Below are 23,872 nucleotides of genomic sequence, written 5' to 3'. Positions count from 1 at the left end.
TCAACTCCAAACTGATCAAAGAGCTCCATCAAGTAGAGCATGAGACTCTTACTCTCAGGGATGTGGGTCTATGCCCCACACTGGGCCCCAGGTGTAGGCAAGGGTAAGTGAGTCCATGAGAGCCCAAAATAAAAGAATATCAAATATTTATTGGGGAACACTCATGAGTAACAATAAGGTGAAGAGTCACCACTGTCCTTTGGCTTGGAAGCAATGGAAGCTGCAACCAGATCTCCAACCACCATACAGGAGAGTAAGAGAGACCATTCCTCTCCCTTATAAGAGATGATGTTGGCACACAGAAGCCACCCTAATGCTGAGACCCCACCCACACAAAAAAAATTTAGTGGAAAGGAATTCCCACACAGATCTCAACCTAAAAACAGATATCTTGAACCTAACAGAAGAAAAGGTAGGGAACAGCCTTGAACTCAATGGCACGGGAAAAGACTTTCTAAACAGAACAGTATTAACACAGACACTAAGATCAACAATTAATAAATGGGATCTCATGAAACTGAAAAGCTTCTGCAAGGCAAAAAATTCCCATTATTCAGACAAAGTGGCAGCCTACAGAATGGTAAAATATTTTTTTACCAACTACATATCTAATAAAGGGCTAATATCCAAAATTGTATAAAAAACTCAAACAAAATGTATAAAGAACTCAAAAGACTAGATATCAAGAAAACATATGACTCAATAAAAATGGGGTATAGAGCTAAACAGAGAATTCTCAATAGGGGAATCTTAAATGGCTGAGAAATACTTAAATATTCAACATTCTCCGTCATTAGTGAAATGCAAACCAAGTCTGCTTTGAGAGTCCGTTTTACACCTGTCAGAATCCCTAGCATCAATAACACAAGTGACAGCTCCTGCTGGCAAGGACGTAGAATACAGGGGACTCTCATCCACTGCTGCTGGGAGTGCAGACCACTGGGATTAAAGGCGTGCACCACCCAGTTTCTATGACAAACTAGAGTGGCTACTGAGATTAAAGGTGTGTGCTACCACTTACTCTCTGATCTTTATTAAAATACAAATGAAATATCACTACACGTAAGGCTCAGGAAACATTGTAAAGGAGGAGACACAGATTATAAGAGCCAGAGGATCATGGAGTTTGCTGTGACATTGTATCTCCTAGGAATGTCAGAAGCTACACCCACAAAATCTCATTAACATGACTGCTTAAATATGAGCTGGAGAAGGACAAGAGGCAATGCTACAGGGGACAAGGGGCCAACCAGCCCTACACAAAGAACTATAGGGAACTCACAAATGCCAGGAGTGGAGAGACAGTTTTAGTCTTACTGAGGGAAGAGTACACCGATTGCTTATCCAATACCAAACAGTGAGCCCTGAAAACATACATACAAATAACATTATACTAAGTTAAAGTATGTGTGTATTATAGTTTCTTAGGTAGTTAACAGTATGATTCCTTAGGATTTTTTCACATATCCATACTATTATTTTGCTCTCCTTTTTCCCTGTGTATTTATCTCCCTTGAACCTAATTATAACCCTGAAAGCATACAGACAAGTATCATGCAGATTGAGCAGATTACATACATATACGCATGTAACAAAATTAATGAAAAATCCATCAATTTGAAAGGGAACAAGGAGGCATATATGAGAGGGTTTGAAGAAAAAAAGTAAAAGGAGAAATGATGTTTAATTGTTGCAAAATATTTGTTTAACTATGTAAAGATTGGTGCATTTGTTTAATTATATGTAAAAATGTGTTGCTATTTTACTTGATTAGTCTAACAAAAAGCTAAATGGCCAATAGGGAGGAAGAAGTATAGGCAGGACTTGCAGGCAGGGAGACTAAGTAGGAGGAGGAATTTAGGCTTAGAAAGGAAGAAAGAAAAAGAGATACTAAGGAGAAACCAGTGGCCAGCCAGATACACACGGAGGAAGCAGGAAAGCAGGACATACAGAATGAAAGAAAGTTAAGAAGCCCCAAGGGAAAATGTAGATGAATAGAAACAGGTTAAATTAAGTTAAAAGAGCCAGCGGGACGAGCCTAAGCTAAGACTAAGCACTTATAATTAATAGTAAGCATTAATAATAAATTATTTGGGAGTTGGTTGGTGGCCCAAGGAAAATTCCAACTATACATAATACAATAAATAAAATAAGGAAGTAGTTGTTTTTAACCTCACTTAATCCTCAGTGGCCTTCAGAAGTAGGCATAGAAAGCAAGCTTGTTTTTGTGTGTCTATGACTACCAGCCTGGTGACTGTAGACTTCAACTTTTTAAACTTTATACAAAAAAAAATGTTTCAAGAAGTTTGATAAGGAATGACTTTAGAAGGACCAGTATCTGAAAACTATTTTTTTTAGCACCTGTAGAACATTAATCCTTTCTCACTGCAGTCTTCTGTAAAAAGAATACAGGAATAGTTAGTGCATAAGCCATAGCTATTATAATAGTCTTACTAATTGGCCTTGTACTGACAAAATATGGGAGAACTTGGCCAAACAGAGATAATACTTCCAATTCAACTTTCTTAGCTAAAGTGATTTTGTATTTCTTCTATAGACCCTTCTCAAACTCACAGAGATCCCCCTGCCTCTGCCTCCTAAGTGCTGGGATTAAAGGAGTGCACCACTACTGTCCCGCAAATTTTATATTTCTTAAGGCATCTTGAAACTAAGATGAGTGTAAGTCCACAGTAGTTGAAAAGAATTTTAAGGAATTTCAGTCATGACAAAACTGCATAGGAATAGTTTTTGTTTGTCTTTTTTTTAACAAAAAAAAGATCTTTATTGTTTTTATTTTATGTGTACAGTGTTTTGCCTACATGTATGTCTGTATACCACATTTGTGTCTGATGCCCACCAAGGCCAGAAGAGGGCATAAGACCTCCTGAAATTAGAATTATAGTTGTGGGTCCTGGGGATTTAACCCAGTTTTTGGAAGAGCAGGCAGTGCTCTTAACCACTGAGCCATCTCTCCAGCCCCAGGGATATTTTAAAAAAACAAAACAACAATAACAAACTCTATGGAAAACAAAAACTCTATGGACATTGCTGCAAAAGTACTTGATTGTCTCAAACACAGAAGAGTTAACCCATCTCCCAGTAGGAAACTATGTGCTTTTGCACGATGTTTGTACTCAACATTTCTTTTTCTTAAAAAAATGACATTAAAATTTAAAAGTAACATAAAAGGTAAGAAGTGAAAAAAACTTAAAGGCTAGGAAACACCTAGGAATTAATATTCACAACTAAAATATTTTCATTTTGATAAATTCTCAAACACAAGTGTGTTTTGAATTCCTGAGAACATTAAGTATTATATTTGTTTTCTCAAGTACCAATTCTTTAACCCTTTACATGTCATAAAAATGCATTTATTTTTAGAAAGCAGGAGGTAGGTATGGTGATGCAGACCTAGAATCCGAGCATCCAGGAAACTAAGGCAAAGTCGAGCACAATTGAGATATCAGGGCCATCCTGGTTTGCATACAAGTTCAATGCCAGCCTGGGCTACTTAACAAGACTGTCTCAGAAATAAACAACAGAGCAAAGTCAGCATTTGAAAACTGAACTTACACTCCAAGTTCAAACTCCTCTGAGATGACAGAAAAATTATCTTTTTCTGAAACAAACATAAAACTACTTACAGTTCAGGGCTGGAGAGATGGCTCAGCGGTTAAGAGTATTGCCTGCTCTTCCAAAGGTCCTGAGTTCAATTCCCAGCAACCACATGGTGGCTCACAACCATCTGTAATGAGGTCTGGTGCCCTCTTCTGGCCTTCAGACATTACACACAGAAAGAATATGCTATACATAATAAATGAATAAATATTAAAAAAAAAACTACTTACAGTTCAGAAGAGGCTGCATACAAGAAATGTCAGACAAGAGAAAGCTGCTGTTCGGTGGTAGCAGGTACTTCTGACCCATTAAATTAATCATTCTGGAAAAGCTAGCGTTGTTTTCAATGACCTGTGACGATAAATCCAGCTCTATAACAGACATATCATCTTCTGCCAATGGGAGCGTCTGAAGATGCATGTCTTCGAGGGAAGGCAAGTGCTTTGCCATTTCACATAATTCTGACAAGTTGCAAGCATCGAGTGGTAATGGGACGCGGCCACTATTTCCATGCTGGGTTTCAACAACGGGGCAGAGAACACCACTTTTGAGACCTTCTTGAATTAACTGCGAGGATCCACCCAAAATCAGCTCTCTGATCTATGGGGAAAAAAAAATGTTTAAAGTACATTAAAATAATGCTGGTTTAAAATTATTTTCCAGGGGCTGGAAAGATGGCTCTGCAATTAAAAGCACTCGCTGTTCTTAAAGAGAATCTGGGTTCAGTTCCCAACTCCCACGCAGTCGCTCACAATCAGCTGTCAATCCAGTTCCAGGAGCTCTATCACCTCCTCAGAGGGCACCCAAGCACACACACGACACACAGACATGCATGCAGGTGAAACATCCACACACATAAAGTAAAATTAGATTACAATTAAATTTCCAAATAATTAAATTTGTGCTGTGCTTTAAATATCTTATTTCATTTATTAAAATCTACTCTTATTAAGCTCAGAGTTATTTTAGAGTATAATGGGACTATAAGAGTGTTAAGAGACTACTTTTGAACTCTATGGAATTAAACACACCTCATAAACCCCCTATGACATAATGTGACAATATATGTATACAAAATGCTGAAGCTTCGAGCCAAAACTAACTTTTCCTTGCTTAGGTTGCTTCTCTTAGATACTTGGCTGTGGTGATGAGAAAAAAGTGACTCTGCACAGACAAACCTCACAACGTTCATGTAGGACATGGGGACAAAGGGCACCTGTCAACATAAAGCGCATGTTTTTCCTTGTGGCAGGAACCAGAGTCCTTTGTCCTGGTCTAGACATTCCACACCTTCTGCAGCATCTATGAAACTTCATGGTAGGCTAACCTGTACACTTCCTAAATCTCGGTCTTCACCGTCCTCATGGAGTGTTGGCTAATCACATCTTCAGTACAGGGGAAATACTGACCTTAGACACTGCTCTAAACCCATCTTTGAAAACCCAACAGAAAGGGTAGAACAAGTAACACAAATTCTGCAGACAGTGAAGCTCTCAATGTTACACCTAAGAGCACCATATCTAACAGTTACAGAACATAATCTTCAACCCCACATTGTAATCTCAAAGATAATGTATATGCTGGGCAATGAAACAAAGCTCTACAGACTTAAAGGAGCCAGAATTTATTTTTCTACCCAAAGGATTTAAGTTAGAAGTCAAGAACAAATTGATACTAAAATCAACCAAGAGCCGGGCGGTGGTGGCTCACGCCTTTAATCCCAGCATTTGGGAGGCAGAGGCAGGCGGATCTCTGTGAGTTTGAGACCAGCCTGGTCTACAAGAGCTAGTACCAGGACAGGCTCCAAAACCACAGAGAAACCCTGTCTTGAAAAACTAAAAATAAATAAATAAAATAAAATCAACCAAATGCAAATGAAATAGTTCTCTTCTGAATAATTCATGCAGGTCAAAGATGAAATTACAAGAGAGATTAGAAAATGTTATTCTCACAATGGAAGTAAAAATATAAAATATCAAGATACCTAGACTCATAATGTGATTTCATTTCATACCCATTAGGATGGCAATTACAAAATAAAACAAAATGTTTTGATGAAAAAGTAGAAAAACTGGTATGCAATGTTGGTGGAAATACAAAAATTGTGCAGCGGCTATGAAAACCAGGATGGCAGTTTCTGGGGGGAAAACGATTCAATGTATAATCTAACTACTCCATGACTTCTACAGTAGTGACATGATAATATCTACCAAATGTTCAAACCAAGATAATTAACAGGAAGGAGAACAAAAAAGTATGTTTTCTCTCATGCAGAATGTAGACTTGATGATCTATGCATTTATATCACTATTTAAGCCTGTGTGTATATATGCATCATGAAGGAAGAAGGGGACTACTTGGAGGGAGGAAGGGACTACCAGGAAGGGTTAAAGAGAGGGAGAAAACTAATGAGGGGGTGGAATATGAGCAAAGTACAATGATATATATATATGTATGAAAATGTCATGATGAACCTCATCACATTCTAGGCTAACTAAAACAATTAAGTCAAAAATCAGCAATTCATCGTAATACGAGACATCAAACTATGAAGGTGGAGCTGGCCCTCTGGAGCCTCCCTCCAGGCAGCGGTCATCATCTAGAGCTGTAGTATTCTTATCCTCCTGTTGAACCTGTGGGCAGGTTTCTTGCTGTTTTCAGAGGCTTAGAGGGTATTTCCCTCTAGTAATTGTCAGCATTGTTTCCATAATTCTCCATGTTATGTATTTCATCTTTACATCATTTCCAATACGGAAAGTACAAATTGTACAGACTTTTTAAAGGTTCTAATTCATTCTATGCATTTTTGGCAAATTTGACTCTGCAAAAGTACACTATCAAACTGATTTCATACATAAGACAGCCTCATTCTACTCTCCCCATCCTTCCATCCATCACTGGTCCCCTGTCTGTCCTCCAATGACCCTGTTTTCATTATATATATATATATATATATATATATATATATATATATATATATAGTCAAGTAACAGTCTATGTTCAACCGTTTTTTGTTGAACCTAAATTTAACACATGAGAAAAACCATGCAAGAGTAAAAACACTGCGACATTCTCGAAGAACCTAACCAATAGCACAAGATTAATTCATCAACTACCTAAACTAATAGAAGCATATGTAGTGTTATAAATATTGGCTTAAATTGTTCATTACTGAGAAAAAATGAACCACTTAAATTCGAATTCTGACCAAAACAATTGCTTTATTTCTAAGATATATTTTGTTCATTTTTATGCTACTTCATACTAATTTTCCATATATATATACATATATATACATATATATGTATGTGTATATATATATATATATATATATATATATAGAGAGAGAGAGAGAGAGAGAGAGAGAGAGAGAGAGTTTGTTTTTGTTTTCTGAGACAGAGTTTCTCTGTGTAACAGTCCTAGCTGTCCTGGAACTAGCTCTTGTTGACCAGGTTGGCCTATCAATAAATATTTTCTACCTACCTTTGTATGATGTTCCATGGCATCTAATTCACCTTGATTGAAAGCCAGACTTCTTTTACGCTTCTAAAGAGAAGGTGACAAGGAAAACATAATGTGGCAGTCTATCGCAAAGCGGACATTTTGTAACCTGTTAGATTTTATTTTTTGTACTACATTTTTTAATATTGCATCTATTTTTTAAAGGTAAGAAGTTCCACTGAGATTAAAATCAGTGCAAAGAGTACAAGTACCCATGGGATATGAAGGAACTGTGATTCTTCTCATAAGGTAGAATTACTCTCAACTTTTTTTATTTCTGAACATGAACCATCTATAGGCTATCAAAGACCAGTGGTCAAGAGCACTGGTTGCTCTTACAAAAGATCCAGGTGTGGTTCCCAGCACCCACATGGTGGCTCAAAACCATCTATATCTCTAGCTGCAGTGGATCTGATGCCCTCTCCTGGTCTCAGCAGATATACACATGGTGGACAGAAATATTTACAGACAAAACACTTGAACACATTAAATCAATAATTAAAAAAACCTCAAAGGCATGTATGGCTCCTTAGGTCTGCATGTATGGCTCCTCAGGTCTGCAATACTCTACTCTCACTGAACAGGTCTGTCAGACAGAAAATTAACAGAGAAATAACGGAACCAACACATGTTATGACCCGAATGGACTTAACAGACATCTATAGAACATTCGATCGAAAAACAAAAGAATATACCTTCATCTCAGCACCTCATGGAACCTTCTCTAAAACCGACCACAAATTCAGTCATAAATCTCAACAGACACACACAAATAAATTGGAATAAATCCCTGTATCTTATCAAATCCCTGTATCTTATCAGATCACCAGGGCTTAAGCAAAATCAGAAACGAAAAGAAGGACATAACAGAAACTGAGGAAATTCAGAGAATCGTCATGTTATACTTCAAAAACCTATACTCCACAAAATTGGAAAATTTAAAGGAAATGGACAGTTTTCTGGATAAGTACCACATACCAAAACTAAATCAAGAACAGACAAACAATTTAAATAGACCTATAACCCCTAAGGAAATAGAAGTAGTCATTAAAAGTCTTCCAACCAAAAATAGCACAGGACTAGATGGCTTCAGCACAGAATTTCAAAGAAGAGCTATTACCAATACTCCTCAAATTGTTCCACAAAATAGAAACAGAAGGGACATAGCCAAACTACTTTTTTGAGGCTACAGTTACCCTGATACGCAAACCATACAAAGACTCAACAGAGAAAGAGAACTACAGACCAATCTCCCTCATGAACATTGATGCAAAAATACTCAATACTGGCAAACTGAATCCAAAAACACACAAAAAAAATATTATAGTGTGTTAAATGTTAAAAATATATACAGGCTAAAGGTTAAAGTCCTTAAACATAAAAAAGAAAGAGAGTAGTTGGGTGTAGTGATACACACCTTTAATCCCAACACTTGGAGAAAGAAAGAGAGTAGTTGGGTGTGGTGGTACACACCTTTAATTTCAACACTTGGGAGGCAGAAGTAGATTAACCTCTGTGACTTCAAGGGGTAGAAGTAGATTGACCTCTGTGACTTCAAGGTGTGGTAGCACAGGCCTTTAATCCCAGTGCCTGGGAGGCAGAGACAGACAGATCTCTGTGAGTTCAAGGTGTCTTAACAGACACCTTTAATCCCAGCACTGGGGAGGCAGTGGCAAGTGCATTTCTGTGAGTTCAAGGACAGCCTGCTCTACAAAGGGAGTTCCAAGACAAAGATACACAGAGAACCTGTCTCAAAAAGCCAAGAGTTAAAAGTAAAAAATAAAAGAAATAGAGATTAAAGTAAAGCCACATAAAGATGGAAAATACACAGAGAATCTTGATACTGTATGCCATTATGCTCTCTTTGAATTGTTTGAATGCTGAGGAAGGAGCAACAGCTGCTAAAAGATATTTGCATATAAATGCTGCTGAATTAATCCAAGATAGGTATTTTGAAAATACCTTGACTTGAAAATTGAAGTCAAAAGGCATGTTACTTTGGAGAAGAGACAGATTAAAGTCTCATGCAATATCCAGCTTATTCCGAGCATCAGACAGTTGATACCCTAGGGTTACAAAGAGTCAACTGATGTAAGTATACAATCACAAGGACAAGCCAAAGGAGGTGGACAAGCCCTGGCATAGAGACACATAAACAAATAACAATAGTTTTAATGAATGCTCTGAAGTAAACTCACTCCCATCTGCTCTATCTGAGAGGGGCCCAAACCACATTCCAAGGACAATTTCCTGTTTTTGAATAAACAACAATGAGGTAACAAGGCTCACATCTTGTTCTGCGGGTGTTTTCTCACAAGCACTCAGAATTCTCACTTCACTCCATCCTTGGCCCGTGTTCCAACACGGTACTACACAAACAGTTTTGTTTCTTTTATAGATAATTTACGTCTGAGGCCATTGTTTACATTTTTTGTACATTTACTTACGTTTTCACTCTTTCGCACTGAGGGAAGGGTGCACAGCCAGGACACCCGTGTGAAAGTTAGAGGACGATCTGTGGGAGTCAATGCTCTCCTCCTCCCAAGTGGGCCCTGCTGACCAAACTCAGGTCATGAGACCCTGCAGCAAGCTCCTCTCCCTGTTGAGCTAAATCACTCCAGGCCTAGACTTACATTTTGAAACATGCAATGTGTTGTTCTAGAATGGCAGGAAATAAAATTAAAGGCAGGTGATAGCAAATGCTTATACACCAGCTCTTGGCAAATAGAGGCGGGATGATAAGAAATTTGTCATCCTTAGCCACAGTGAGTTGGAGGACAGCCCACAAGACCCTGACTCAACAATAAATAAATAATAAATAGACATATATACTGCTCTTGAGTATGCTAACACCTTCTCACATTAGTCTTTATACTTAGAAAATGCGAAGATATTTGAAATACTGGAACTAAATTTTTGTTTCGGGTAAAAAAAAAAATAAAGCTTAACACTTCCTACCTTCCCAACAGAAATGGAGACATCTTGCTTAGCACCAGTCACTAAATCCTCATTCTGGCCACTTTGCTGGCATTCTTTGTGAATTATGTAAGGTTTAGTGACATTAAATAGCTCAGGTCGGAAAGCATAGTTTTGGGTGATGATTTCATTGGCTGGCACAGCAGTAGAGTCAGGAGCAGAGCATGTAGTAGGAGCTCCAGAAGGAGATGTGGCATCCATCTGAAGAGAATCCAGGTCGACAGAAGAAGTGGAATGGTTTCTACTGCAGGAAGGCTCTCGATGCTGCTGAATTTGATAGTTGACCTTGTTAATGAAAGAAAGATGATCCAGTAGCCACCCAGGTGGCAAATGGTGCACCACAGACATTCTCCTAAAAAACCCAGAACTAGGCCTGGGAGCGAAGTTCAGTGTGGGGCTGCTGGGTTTGATAGCCAGTGCTATAACAACAAAAACAAAGAAAAAACTTTTAAAATCAGGTTCCTTTCTTCCGTTGCCCTCCATGGTCCTGTTTTGGTCCTTGGATTGAGGCACTAGTTTACATCATACAAGTATTCAAGTCACTAAATCCTTCAAAGATGAGCATCCCATCGAGTCAAAGAATGGTAATTACCTCTAAAAGATTGCTCCAGCTAAACAAAGTGCAATATGAACAGTACACCGGGAGGGCACACCTAACTAGTCTGCTAAGACAGAACTTCACAATTAAGTCTAAAGCAAACTAACTAGCTTGTTAGGTCAGAACTTCAGGATTAAAGGTGGATAATGACAATCTGTTTGAGCCACACTCCAGTGACTAGGTTCATCAGAACTACTTTATATTCATTTAAAATACATTTTACATTTCTGGATATAGCTTATTTTATTATAATGTAGTGCAAACTTTAAGAGGGCACTGAAGAAGAAATAAGTGAATAGCACAGCTAATAATAAGGTTTATAATAAAATTTCTTATAAAATTGACCGTGAACTAGTTTTTGCTTGTCAGTTTTTAAAGACAAGGTCTTACATGGCATGTAGAACAGGCTGGCCTTATTTTCAAGAGACGCACAGGGATCTGCCCGTCTCTGCCTCTGTCGTGAACCACTCCAGGTTAAGTTACTTGATTTCACTGAGCTTCAAAAGTTATCTTTGTGTCTGGCTGGGTTCTTTTGAGATAGTGTTGCTCTGGCTGTCCCGGAACTCACTATATAAACCAGGCTGGCCTGGAAATCAGAGATTCCCCCTGCCTCTGCCTCCTGAGTGCGGGAATTAAAGGCGTTCGCTATAATGCCCAACCAAAGTCTTTTTTATGTCCTACTGTCATTAGTTTGGAGAACTAAATGAGATAATCCGCATGAACTGCTGCTGATAGTGTCTGAAACATAACAGCTGGTAACACATCCGCTGACACTCGTGAGAGGATTCAGGTGATACCTGTGATTTTGGTTTCCCAGTCCACCGTGACTTGAGCTGAGGAGACACAGTGATGGCTAGGAAAGATTGAAACTCAAAAGGGCTGCTAGGGACAAAACTACAATTCTAGCTAGAGGAACAACAGCTCCGAGATTCAGAAATCTGAGCATTCGCCCTAGGCCTTCCCACCACTGTCTGGGAACTGGCAATGCCTGCTTGTAGTTCCTCTCTGGGAGAGGAGAATCCACAGCACTTGGAGCACCCTGCCGCTACTTATCCTTCCAACTCTTCCTGATCTACCAAAGGGTCAGTAGAGCTCCGCCACATTCAACAGCATCTTCTACAGTCAGAAAGGGACACGCTACCTCCCAGACTCTCGCATTGGAAACAGCACTCATCTAAACCAGGTCCTGACAGACATCCTTACAGAGTCAAAGAAAACCCTCGCTTCCCTAGTCCATGGACGCAGCCATGTTGCTGTACGGAATGAGACTCCAGGAGAGATTGGGCCGCTCCGTGCCGACGAAGCTTTCGTCCTAGGTGACAGTTTTGAGGATAGGGCCAGACTCCTCTCCGGACGAAGACACCGGCTACTAAAAGCCAGGGATCCTGGTGCGCCGCCGAGCGACCAACACACACGCACTTCCGGCCAATGGGACTGGCGTGGAGGAAACGCGTAAGCGTACTCGCCGCAGGCGTTCTGACGTCACGCGGGCGGAGATTTTAAAATCCAAACGGCTCTAAGTTGGCGTTGGCGCCTGTTTTCGTACGTAGTTGCGCTGTTTGGCCGCTGGGTCTTGCCAAGAACCACATATCTCGTCAAGAAGAGAGAAAGGTAACTGCTGACATGGGGTTAACTCTGTTCGTGCTAAAAGGCTCTGCGGTGTCAAGAGACCAGGGGTGGCGTCTGCCAGGCTCTGTGTTCAGGGATCTGTAAGTTTGTGCGGGCAGCGCCTGTAGAGGGAGGGAAAGAGGATGCCGATTGCTGACCGAGGTGTGGGGCGGGTCGGGGGGGTGCAGCGCCTGTAGAGGGAAAAGTGGGTGCCGATTGCTGACCGAGGTGTGGGGCGGGTCGGGGGGTGCAGCGCCTATAGAGGGAAAAGAGGATGCCGATTGCTGACCGAGGTGTGGGGCGTTGTGGGGGGCGGTGACTGCCGGGAGGAGCAGGTCGGAACGCTGCGTTCGCGTGGTAATGCAGCAGCTGAAAAGCCGTATAAGGAGAAAAAGTCTGGGAAACTGAAGTCTTGAGAATAAAATCTAAGTGGAATGTAAGCAGCTGAACAAGGAGGGATGTGGCTCAGTGCACAGCTAAGGGCATCTGCATTGGCCTGCCCTTAGAGCCCTGACAGGATAGATCCTCGCCTGTAGCCACCAAGAACACTTCTGTGCACATTTGTTATGTTTCCTTGTAAAAGGTGGGCCTACCCCCACCCCCTTCTCCTAGTCTCTGCCTCCTCTGCCCCTTCTCTCTCGTCTTCCAATAAACCTCCTATGCATGGTGTGACTTCTTTTCGCCGCTATTATTATTATTACAACAACAGTGAAGTTCCGTCTCACCCTCGAAGGAAGCCAGAGCAGGACCTGAAAAGGCTGAGTGGCTAGCTAGCGTCTAGCCCTGTAGAGGTGAAGACAGGGTCCGACATAGGCATGCTTATGATATTAAAATGTTTTGAGAAAGGAAGCAGTCTCTACATTATGTTGTGGACCGGATTGCTTATGTTTACTGAAATGGAGGTTAGAACGAGAAAGACAATAGTGGATATTAACTGAGAAACACAGGGTTAAACATAAAGCAAGAAACGTAGACATTAGGAAAACAGAATGATTCCTGTTTTTGAAGCCAAAGGAAACATTTTGAGGAAAGTTAAGGAGCCTGAGATTTCTTGTCAAGCAGCCTGTGAGTAACCATTGAAATAGACATAAGAGATAGCAGGGATAACGTATAGAAATTTGGCAATCAGCCGGGCGGTGGTGGCGCACGCCTTTAATCCCAGCACTCGGGAGGCAGAGGCAGGTGGATCTCTGTGAGTTCGAGGCCAGCCTCGTCTACAAGAGCTAGTTCCAGGACAGGAACCAAAAGCTACGGAGAAACCCTGTCTCGAAAATCCAAAAAGAAAAAAAAAAAGAAATTTGGCAATGATGGATTGCCTTGTGATGCGGGAATCACATACGTTCGTTTTTGCATTGCCTTGCTTGAGTGTATTGAATACTTGAAGTTGCATAGGTGTTATCTGTAGTGAGGACTTAAGTGTACATGAAAAACAAATACAGAACACAGGGAAATTACTATCGTAAAGAAACAGACTTAGTTACTCTTCTACTTCAGAATAAAAGTGATAATTGTTGCTTAATGAACCACTTGCATCTGGAACATTTTTTCTGATATTGAAATCATGAATTAGGTTCTAAAGCATGAAGCGCAGTTCTGTTTCCACCGGTGGTGCTGGCCGCCTCTCCATACTGGAATTGAGATCCCAGGACCTTGATAAACCAGGCATATATACCCCTCAAACGTAAGTGCCTCCAACTATGGATCTCAGCTGCATACTTACTGTCTAGGGTGAGGCAGATGTAAGAAATGGTTAGTACAAAAGTCTTAGTGATGTCTTAATCTTGTCTCTTCCAGCAGTGTCTGATTGGGGTCATTGAAATCTATAAAAGTGGACGTGAGGCTAGGTGGTTTGGTTCGTCTCATTGTTTACTAGCCTTGCTATTAAAGCATTGTTGACACCCTTCCAATACTCCTTGTTTTCCTCTTTTACTTCATAATTAACTGTTTAAGCAGGCAGTGTGGTATAACTTAATTTACTAAGATGTTTCCAACTACTAAAGGTAGTAATGAAATCAAAGCAATATTATTTGTTGTGATGGGAAGCTATAAAATTATTTTAAGTTTGGAGGGACTAGGGTGTGAAAAAGAACTTGCTCTTTTAGCTGTGTGTGGTCATACACACCTATAATCCTGGTATTCAAAAGACTCCAGGAAGAAGACTGAATGTGAGTTCAAGGCCGCTGTGGACCAGAAAGTAGTTCCCCAGCCTACAGAGCAAGACATAGTTCACAAAGCGACCAACCAAAGAAATTGTTATCATAAACATTAGTTTTTCACTAAGAGTGTTGCTCTTCTAGTTAATAGAAGGCTATTTCTAACCTACTGTGTACTATACTAGCATAACGTCTACATATAAGCTACTTAATCAGCCATTCTGAAGAAAGGAATTCAAACATAGTTGTCAACCTATAATCATTTTTTATATTTTCCTTAAAATCCTTATCCATATGTAAACAAATTTTAAAATTAAAAAGACATAAATTAAAACTTTTAACATTTTAAAATTTTACTGTCTTTTTGCTCCTTCCAATGAAAACAACTACCAAACACTTCTGTGATCTTGAAAATTTGTTATTGGTGGGGGAAAGAGGTTAACATGTTTCCAAAATTACTTGAACTGGTGTTTTTGTATTTGCTTTAAAGAATTTTTTTCTGTTTTCCTTTGAAGCAAAGGAAGAGCAACCTTTGGAAAGCCAAGTACAAGCAAACCTACATCTGAAAGAAAAGTCTCGATATTTAGTAAAAGGTAACAAAGTTTTTTATTTTATTTAATGAATAGATTCTTAGAACTGTGCATTGATTCCCTAGAGTCAGAAAAAAAAATTATATTGTAAAGTTGCTTTCAAGACAAAAGTTAGGACCCAGTTTTCCTGTTTTAGTAGTTAAGGTTCTAGGTGATATGATGTTTGTATAATTCTGCTTTGTGTGATGCTAGAGAAGTACAGATTCAGATCACAGTTCCATCATCCTAAGGTGATGCTCAAGTCTGTGCCGTGTTCTGTACCTAGTTCTCAGAAACTGTAGAATCAGATGGTGAAAGTGGAGCCATCCCTAGTTCAACATTGGAGTCTTTTACTCTCCGAAGGTTAAGAATGACTTCAAAGAGCTTTGGTTTTACCGTCTAAGTCTGACAGTATTAATTATATTAGAAATTAAACTAAGAAAATGTCAATATAAACTCAATTTAAAATAATAGTCTCATTATGTTGTTCCAAAAATAAAATGGCTTCATTTATTTATTTGCTTGTTTGTTTGGTTTGCTTTTTGGAGACAGGATTTCTCTATGTAGCCCTAGCTTTCCTGGAACTCACTCTGTAGACCAGGCTAGCATTGAACTTTGAGATCTACGTATCTGTGCCTCCCAAGTGCTCAGATTAAAGGTGTGTGCCACCACCGCCTACAATGCTTTGAATTTTAAAAAAATTTCTGGGTGAGCAAGATGGCTCAGCAGGTAAAGGCACTTAAAACCAAGACCTGCTTTCAATCCCCAGACCCACGTGGTAGAAGAGAAACTATTGCTTCAGGTTGTCCTCTGAACACCAGCTGCTGCGCGCTCTCTCGCTCTCTCTCTCTCTCTCTCTCTCTCTCTCTCTCTCTCTCTCTCTCTTCCTCTCTGACACACATACACACACAAATAAATAAATGTAATAAAATTAAAACATTTCCAATGCAAAACAATTTCATTGGGCAGCCAAACATGGTCTCCCACTTTTAAAGTCAGATCCCTTTAATAGCTGACTAATGAAAGATGGTTAGAATCTATGTCTGCTACTGCATTCAGACTGTCGTAGCAGCCAGTCTCGAGGAAGCAATGTACACATGAAAGGATGAGAGGGAGAAGAAGAAACATCATCTTAGTTTTGTTGTAGTGATGCCTAGATATGCCTTGGAGAACTTTTTCTAGACTAGATCAGCAGTTGTCTGGATTGGAGGTGGGGAAGTTTGATACAGATTTACAGGAAGCAGTCTGTTATGTGTATGACCTGGGGTATGACCTCACCTTTTTGTACTTTGAATCCCTAGTGTATAAGAACGGAGATAGGTTGAGTGGTGGTGCACGCCTTTAATTAGGCAGAGGCAGTCTAATCTGTGGGTTTGAGGCCAGCCTGGTCTACAGACAAGTTCCAAGACAACCAGAGCTACACAGAAAAACCTGTCTTCCAAAAAAAAAAAAACGAAAGAAAGAAAAAGGGGGGAGATACTGGGAGATGGCTCACTGGTTTAAAGTCATTCCATTTCTACCAGAGGACCCAAATTCAGTTCCCAGTAACCACATTGGACAGGTCACAACCCCCTGTAACTCCAGCTTCAGGAGATCCGATTCCCCTCTTGTGACCTCCATAGGCGCTCACATGCATGTGTGGTTATGCATACACAGACATAATATACATAAATAAAAATAGATCTTTTCACTTTTTTTTAGTGGAGATATTGGCAGACTCTCCTTTACGAGTAGTTCTTAATATTTATTGAGTGTTCATATAGGTCAACTGTTCTTAAGTTCTTCATGCATATTAATTCTTGATACTCAGAGACAATTTTCCCTTAAGGAATAATGGCAAACAAGGGAGTACAAGCAAGGGGGCAGTTAGTTATAAGGGCTTAAATAGAGGAAAGTGTTTGGGTTGTTGAATAGGCTTGTAGACTACTTGGTACTGAAGATCTATGGGCCTTAAACACACCTCTAAGGATAATGCTTGTGTTGATAATGTCATGCACAAGGATATTTGGTTTGGTATTTGTGGTGCTGAGGATTGAGCAAAGAGCACTTCACAAGCTGAACAAAACACTCACAGAGATGCCCCCCCCATCTCAGAGTATGTTTTATTACCCCCACATTTTGTGCCTAAAACTGCTGCAACCTCGTGGTGTGCTCTCCCTCTGCTTTAAGTGATACATTGTGTTTAGTTGTTTATAACTTAAAGGCTAATGTTTGATGCTGTTGTTACTATTTGTGTGTGTGTGTGTGTGTGTGTGTGTGTGTGTGTGTGTGTGTGTGTGATGGATAGCCTTGAAATAATGCAGACTTGAACACAGAAGGAAATGTTTTTGATTGCCTTCTTAAAATATTTTTCTAGGACCAGTGGGCATTCATCCAGGAATAGTCAACTTGGTATATTCTCCAGTTCTGAAAAAATCAAGGATCCAAGACCACTTAATGATAAAGCATTCATTCAGCAATGTATTCGACAGCTCTATGAGGTATTCTATAATTTAAGTTGTCTGAATTGCGTGTTTTTGCCACCTACATTTTTTCTAATCCAAAACTTTGGGTGTCTCATAAAAATGATTGTAGTTTCTTACAGAAAATGGTTATGTATATAGTGTGTCAATGAAGTCTCTCCAAGCCCCATCAACCAAAGATTTCCTAAAGATCTTTGCCTTTCTGTATGGCTTCTTATGCCCATCATATGAAATTCCTGACACAAAATTTGAAGAAGACGTTCCAAGAATTTTTAAAGACCTTGGGTATGTAATATTTTTTTTTATTAAAAATTTCCACCTCCTCCCCGCCTCCCTTTTTCCTCCGCCCACTCCCCCCACCCCTACTCCCCTCCGCCTCCTTCTAGACCTGGATGGAGGGGGGTATGTAATATTTTTATTAATCTAAGATCTTATCAGAACACAGAAGGAACACACATTATAAGTTTGTGAATCCTTTGAATTAATAGGTTCAGTTTTAGGATGAGCACTGTGAACAGTATGTGTAAGATGCACTGAAGAGAAAGGAAAATTGATAGATTGTAGCACAGTCAACTATTTTTGTTCCTGTAACAAAACACCAATGCTTGGTAATTGGTAAATATAGGAGTTATTGAGCTAAAGAGATGGCTCAGTGGTTAAGAGAACTGGCTGCTCTTCCAGAGGACTCAGCTTAGGTTCTCAGCACCCACATGGTGCCTCACAGTCATAAACAGTGATTCCTCTTTTGACCTCCACAGCCACCAGGCACACACATGTTATGCATATCTGTAGGCAAAACATCCATATACATAAATTTTAAATGTATGATACAGGAGGCTGGAGAGATGGCTCAGTGGTTAAGGGCATTGCCTGCTTTTCCAAAGGTCCTGAGTTCAATTCCCAGCAATCACATGGTGGCTCACAACCATCTGTAAAGAGGTCTGGCGCCCTCTTCTGGCCTTCAGGCATACAGACAGAATATTGTATACATAATAAACAAATAAATATTAAAAAAATAAATAAATATATCATACATATATATTTATGTGATATATATATATATACATTGTAGACTACTTGGTACGGAAGATCTATGGGCTTAAACACACCATATATTTATAAACACACCCCCACATACACGCACACACGCATGCACACACACGTGTGACTGGCTTAACTCATGGTTATAAAGGCTGGAAAGGCCAAAAGCATGGCATCAGCATGTACTCAGCCTCTAATAAGGAAGGACCGTCTTGGTGGGTGATGACTTGCCAGAAGGTACCATATGGCAAGGAGGAGCGTGTGTCAGAAAAGGATTACCTTTATAACAAGGCCATGCCTTCAAACACCCACGTGTATTGGAGTAGATTCGTCCATAGGGCTCTCACCTGCCAGAAGTCTCATGTCTTTGTATCATTAGTATCTGACTCTGGGGACTAAGTTCCCAGTAGGAATTCTGCAGAACAAACATTGAAACCGTAGCAGTCCATTGTAACGGAGGTTTAGGTGATAGACCATAAAGCTCAAACCATGAGGAATATAAAGTACAGCCTGGTATGGTGGTAGGCCTTTAATCCCAGAATTCCAAAGGCCAAGGCAAATAGATCCTCGAATTCAAGGCTACCCTGATCTACATGATGAATACCAGGCTAGTCAAAGCTACTCAGTCCCGGTCTCAAGAAAACATAAAGTGCAGCCTGGTTTCCACAAATTGTAGTGGCTACCACAGCAGTAAGGTCTGATGAAAACAATGAGATTGGCTGTATTTTGATTTGCTGATACTTGAATAAAACTAACGGAGGGGGCTGGAGAGATGGCTCAGAGGTTAAGAGCGCTGCCTGCTCTTCCCAGGAACCACGTGGTGGCTCACAACATCTGTAATGAGATCTGGCACTCTCTCCGGCTGTGTGGGCATACATGCCAGAAGCACGTTGTATGCAGAATAAATAAATAAATCTTAAAAAAAACTAACGGAGGGAAGAGTTTTTTACATTAATCATCAAGGGAAGTAAGGGCAGAAACTCGAGCAGGAACAGAGATGGGAACTATGAAGCCAAGCTGTTCACTGACTAGTTCTCCATAGCTTGCTCAGCTTGCTTTCTCCTACAGTCCAGTACTACCTACTCGGGTGGCACTGCCCACAGTGGACTAGCCTTCTCCTGTCAGTCATGAGTTAAGGAAGTGCTCCATGGATATGCCCACGAACCAGTCTAATGGAGACATTTCCTTTATTGAGGTTCTGTCTTTCCAGATGACTCTAGTTTGTGTCTGGTTGACAGAGTTAACCAGCAGAGAGATGAAGTTTAAAAGCATTATAAATAGAGACAAGCACAGATCAGATGTGGCGCTGCACGCTGTGATTTCAACACTTGGGGAAACTGAGGAAGGAAAGCTGTTTGGAGATTTAGTGACAGATAATCACTGATGTGTAATAGAAGTACATTGAATGTAGGAAAATTAAAAGGTTTTTTAGGAGAATCCTCCTATACTCAGCTTTTAAACACCATGCAAAGTAATCTGTGGAATGTGAAAAATCATTGATGAATAAGATCTTCAGAGTAGACTCAAATATCTTCACAGCAGGTGTATGTGCAGCTTTAAAATACATCTTTACTGTAGCCTTTATGCTTACTAACACGGTTGCTCCTTATCTTCCTGTTTCTCATAGGTATCCCTTTGCACTGTCCAAGAGCTCCCTGTATGCAGTGGGAGCCCCTCATACCTGGCCTCACATCGTGGCAGCCTTGGTATGGCTGATAGACTGCATCAAGGTATTTGATTGATAGTTTAAATCTTACCTTTAAACATTTAATTTTTGTTTTGTTTTGTTTTTCCTCCAAAGATTTTCTTTTTCTCTCCCAATCTGACTTTTGCAACTTGTCTCAAAACCTGCTTCTGCTTTCAAAGCACGTTTGATTTGAAGTTCTTCAAACTGTTAGTGTAAGAACGGTGAGCAGGGAGAAGCTCTGCTTGACAGATTTTTTTTACTGGGGTGTTACAGTTTAGAAAAAAATGAGCCCATCGTTTTGTCTTTGCAAAATTTGTTTTCTCCTTTTTAAAAGATAAAATCAGTATTAATCACAACAAAATAGGGAAATATAAAATGAATATTCTCCCAACTTACAGATAACTTTTAAGTCATTTTCTTTGGATCTAGTTTTATTTGGTTTTGTGGTATTAGGTGTTGAACCGTGGATGGCTCTACCATTGAGGTGCACTTGATCCCTGGATATAGGTTTCAAAGTCCTGTTTACTCTAAAAATGTGTACAGTCATTTTTCACATGCTGATGTTCAGTCATTGATGGATTGCATGGTGGTCCCAATAGATTATCACAGATATGAACTAATTTCTGTCACTTAGTGATGGAGCCATTGCAAAATTGCTCATCTCTGGTGATGCTGATATAAACCTGTGCTGCAGCCATAGAAAAGTATAGCACATGAGTTAATGTTGCCTAACATGTTTACCCTACTTATTTTTAAACAGATAATTTTTACTGTAAAACAGTGCCATGTTAATCTGTAGCAGCTTCATGTGTCACGTTTCCTGATTAGATCAAGGGGCCACAAGGAATGACTTTCTTACACCGCCTAGGTTTTTGTAAGTGTGCTGAAGTGTTCACAAAACAAAATCACCTAGTCATTCCTCAGAATATGTCACAAATTAAGCAATGCATGACTGTATTTTTTTTTAATATTAATTTATTTATTATGTATACAATATTCTGTCTATGTATATGCCTGCTGGCCAGAGGAGGGCACCAGACCTCATTACAGATGGTTGTGAGCCACCATGTGGTTGCTGGGAATTGAACTCAGAACCTTTGGAAGAGCAGGCAATGCTCTTAACCTCTGAGCCATCTCTCCAGCCCCGACTGTATATTTTTTAAGCTTTTTCTACATACTAACAAATTTTCCTCCAATAAACTTATAGCAATTAAAAATACTCAGCCTCCAGATGTGATGGCACAGCCCTTTAGTCCTAGCACTTGGGACAGAGGCAGGCAGATCTCTTCGTTCAGGGACAGCCTGGTCTACGCAGAGAAACCCTGTCTCTACACAGCCATGTGTGAGCATTGCTTGCCTATGGAGAGGCATTACTGTTTCAAACTCTTCCTATGTGGAAACTTTAAAGCTGTTTGTTTTCTCAGTTTTACGTCTCTCTATGTGCTTTTGCTATTAATTTGAAACTTTTTTCCTTTGGTTGGTTGGTTGGTTTTTCTGATAGTGAATCTCACCATGTTGCCTAGTCTGTGCTCTGGGGTCAAATAATCTTCCCACTACAATCTGGTAAATAGGGCTGGAGAGATGGCTCAGCGGTTAAGAGCATTGCCTGCTCTTCCAAAGGTCCTGAGTTCAATTCCCGGCAACCACATGGTGGCTCACAACCATCTGTAATGAGGTCTGGTGCCCTCTTCTGGCCTGCAGACATACACGCAGAAAGAATATAATAAATAAATAAATAAAGTTTAAAAAAATAAAAAAACAATCTGGTAAATAGCTGGAACTACAGGTATGTGCCACTGCATCCAGCTTTAATCCAGCATTTAATCTGAACCTTTACGTATGAAATCCCTTCTGTCTCAAACTGAGCCAATGATTTGGGAAGGGGTATTGTTGGGTTGGGTTGGGTTTGCTTCTGTTGTCAGGTTACTTTGCATTTGAGAAAGGAATGGCTGGGATATGGTGACTGGTTGTTTTGGTTCAGCATTTTGGAACAGAAACTGTATTTCACTGGTAGTCTTAACTGGGACCACCAGTCCTTGGCATTATATCCAGGTTTGTTTTTTGTTGTTGTTTTGTTTTGCTTTTCCTTTGGACTTGACTTTGCATTCCCTAGGTTTATGTTCCCCCGTGTTAGTGTTTGAGCCTCTTTTATTCTGTGTAAGCACTCTTCAGCTGAACCGCACTCCCCACTCCTCATGATGCCTTTGAAGGCTTTAACTTGTTATTTCTGTGTGTGTGAGCGATGTGCAGACATGTTCATGCTGTGTGTGAGCGATGTGCAGACATGCTTATGCCATGAAACACATGTGAAAGTCATAGCATAATTTTTTGGAGTTGGTTAGTGAGCCTGCTCTGTTGTTCATGTTTGTAATAACTGACAACACGACAAAAATAATATTGCTAATTTAAAAATGTATAAATAAATAAAAAATATATATATAAATGAATAATAAATTAAAAAATAAATGTGTATATATACACATTTATTTATTTTAAAGTTGAACTTAAAAGTTTCACACAAGAGTAATTTCCTGGGCTGGTGAGATGTCACAGAGGTTAAGAACATTGACTGCTTTTTTAGAGGTCCTAAGTTCAGTTCTCAGGAACAACATGGTTGCCCACAACGATCTATAATGAGATCTGATACCCTCTTCTGACATGCAGACAGAACACTGTATACGTAGCAAATAATTCTTTATTGAAAAAAAGAGTAATGGCCTGTCATTTCCTTTTTTCCTTTTGCATCATTATTATTATTACTGTGTATTTACGTGTGCATGTGCACATGTATACATGCTACAACATATATGTGGAATCAAGTCCAGACTGTATATCATGCTTTTACCTCCTTCTCGCTAGCCCTTTTTTCCTCTTTTCTTATCACTTTACAAAAACTTGTCTCCACTTCCTAGCACTGGAACTGCAAATGCTCATCTCTACATTCAGCTTTTACATGGTTACCTTAGCAGGAATTCAAATAAAAACCTGGAGTCAGCTATCAGGGTAAGCTGAGCAATCCGGGAAGCAGAGTGGCCAGGCACTAGAGAGACCTTTAACCTCTACCTATGCTTAGACCTTAGGGGCAATTCCCTCCTCAGGCTCCCTCCTCAGGCTCTCTCCTCAGGCTCTCTCCTCAGGCTCTCTCCTCAGAACGAAGGGAGAATCCTCAGAATGCACTGAGCTCTTGTCTCCTCCCCTCTCATATTCCTCTCTCCATCCAGCCCTATCCGTCCTGTCTCCACCTCTCTAGCGCTGGCCTTAAAAATGTGGGCTCACCTTTTCGGGAGCTCTGCTTCTCTTTTAGACATTGAGTCTCGTGTAACCCAGGGTGGTCTTGAACTAACAGATCTTCTGCCTCTGTCTCCTGAGTCCTGGGATTAAAGGTGTGTGCCACCACTCCATGGCTTCTAGTGGTTTACTCTGCACTCTGATCTTCAGGCAAGCTTTCTTTGTTAAAACATAAAATATCACTGCAGTCATTGGGCCTCCAAACTCCCGTCCTCATGCTTGTATAGTAAGCATTTTATCCACAGAACATTTTTCCAGCCTATCGATATTATTTAAAATTCTGTGTTTTGTTTACCCCCCCCCCACTGGTTTCAAATTGCATTCATAAACATTAGAGAAAAATTCCCATCTTGACAATATTTAACATTATC

General features: G+C 40.0%; 2 protein-coding genes across 5 annotated transcripts in view; one reads left to right on the top strand and one right to left on the bottom strand.

The window, feature by feature from the left end:
* The window catches only part of Mettl4 (methyltransferase 4, N6-adenosine), a 31,981-nt gene extending 19,866 nt beyond the window's left edge, over positions 1 to 12,115 (bottom strand). For 2 of the 4 annotated variants that reach the window (XM_075956221.1, XM_075956223.1), the window contains exons 1-4: positions 11,084 to 11,207; positions 10,078 to 10,514; positions 7,102 to 7,164; positions 3,849 to 4,218 (exon numbers count right to left, since the gene is read on the bottom strand). In XM_075956221.1, the coding sequence (XP_075812336.1) occupies positions 3,849 to 4,218; positions 7,102 to 7,164; positions 10,078 to 10,514; positions 11,084 to 11,090 (877 nt within the window). In that variant the 5' untranslated portion in view covers positions 11,091 to 11,207. Of the gene's footprint in view, positions 1 to 3,848; positions 4,219 to 7,101; positions 7,165 to 10,077; positions 10,515 to 11,083 lie in introns of all 4 variants that reach the window. The other 2 variants (XM_075956222.1, XM_075956224.1) reach the window with 2 other exon arrangements.
* A 79-nt stretch (positions 12,116 to 12,194) lies between these two features.
* The window catches only part of Ndc80 (NDC80 kinetochore complex component), a 36,846-nt gene continuing 25,168 nt past the window's right edge, over positions 12,195 to 23,872 (top strand). Inside the window, exons 1-6 of the mRNA XM_075956220.1 lie at positions 12,195 to 12,304; positions 13,872 to 13,982; positions 14,970 to 15,047; positions 17,380 to 17,503; positions 17,598 to 17,770; positions 20,154 to 20,256. Coding sequence (XP_075812335.1) covers positions 13,882 to 13,982; positions 14,970 to 15,047; positions 17,380 to 17,503; positions 17,598 to 17,770; positions 20,154 to 20,256 — 579 coding nt within the window. The 5' untranslated portion in view covers positions 12,195 to 12,304; positions 13,872 to 13,881. The remainder of the gene's footprint in view (positions 12,305 to 13,871; positions 13,983 to 14,969; positions 15,048 to 17,379; positions 17,504 to 17,597; positions 17,771 to 20,153; positions 20,257 to 23,872) is intronic.

The sequence above is a fragment of the Microtus pennsylvanicus genome, chromosome 22 (assembly GCF_037038515.1).
Source record: "Microtus pennsylvanicus isolate mMicPen1 chromosome 22, mMicPen1.hap1, whole genome shotgun sequence".
Taxonomy (NCBI): Eukaryota; Metazoa; Chordata; class Mammalia; order Rodentia; family Cricetidae; genus Microtus; species Microtus pennsylvanicus.
Note: the sequence above shows the minus strand (reverse complement) of the source record. Positions and strands in the feature narration are given on the sequence as shown.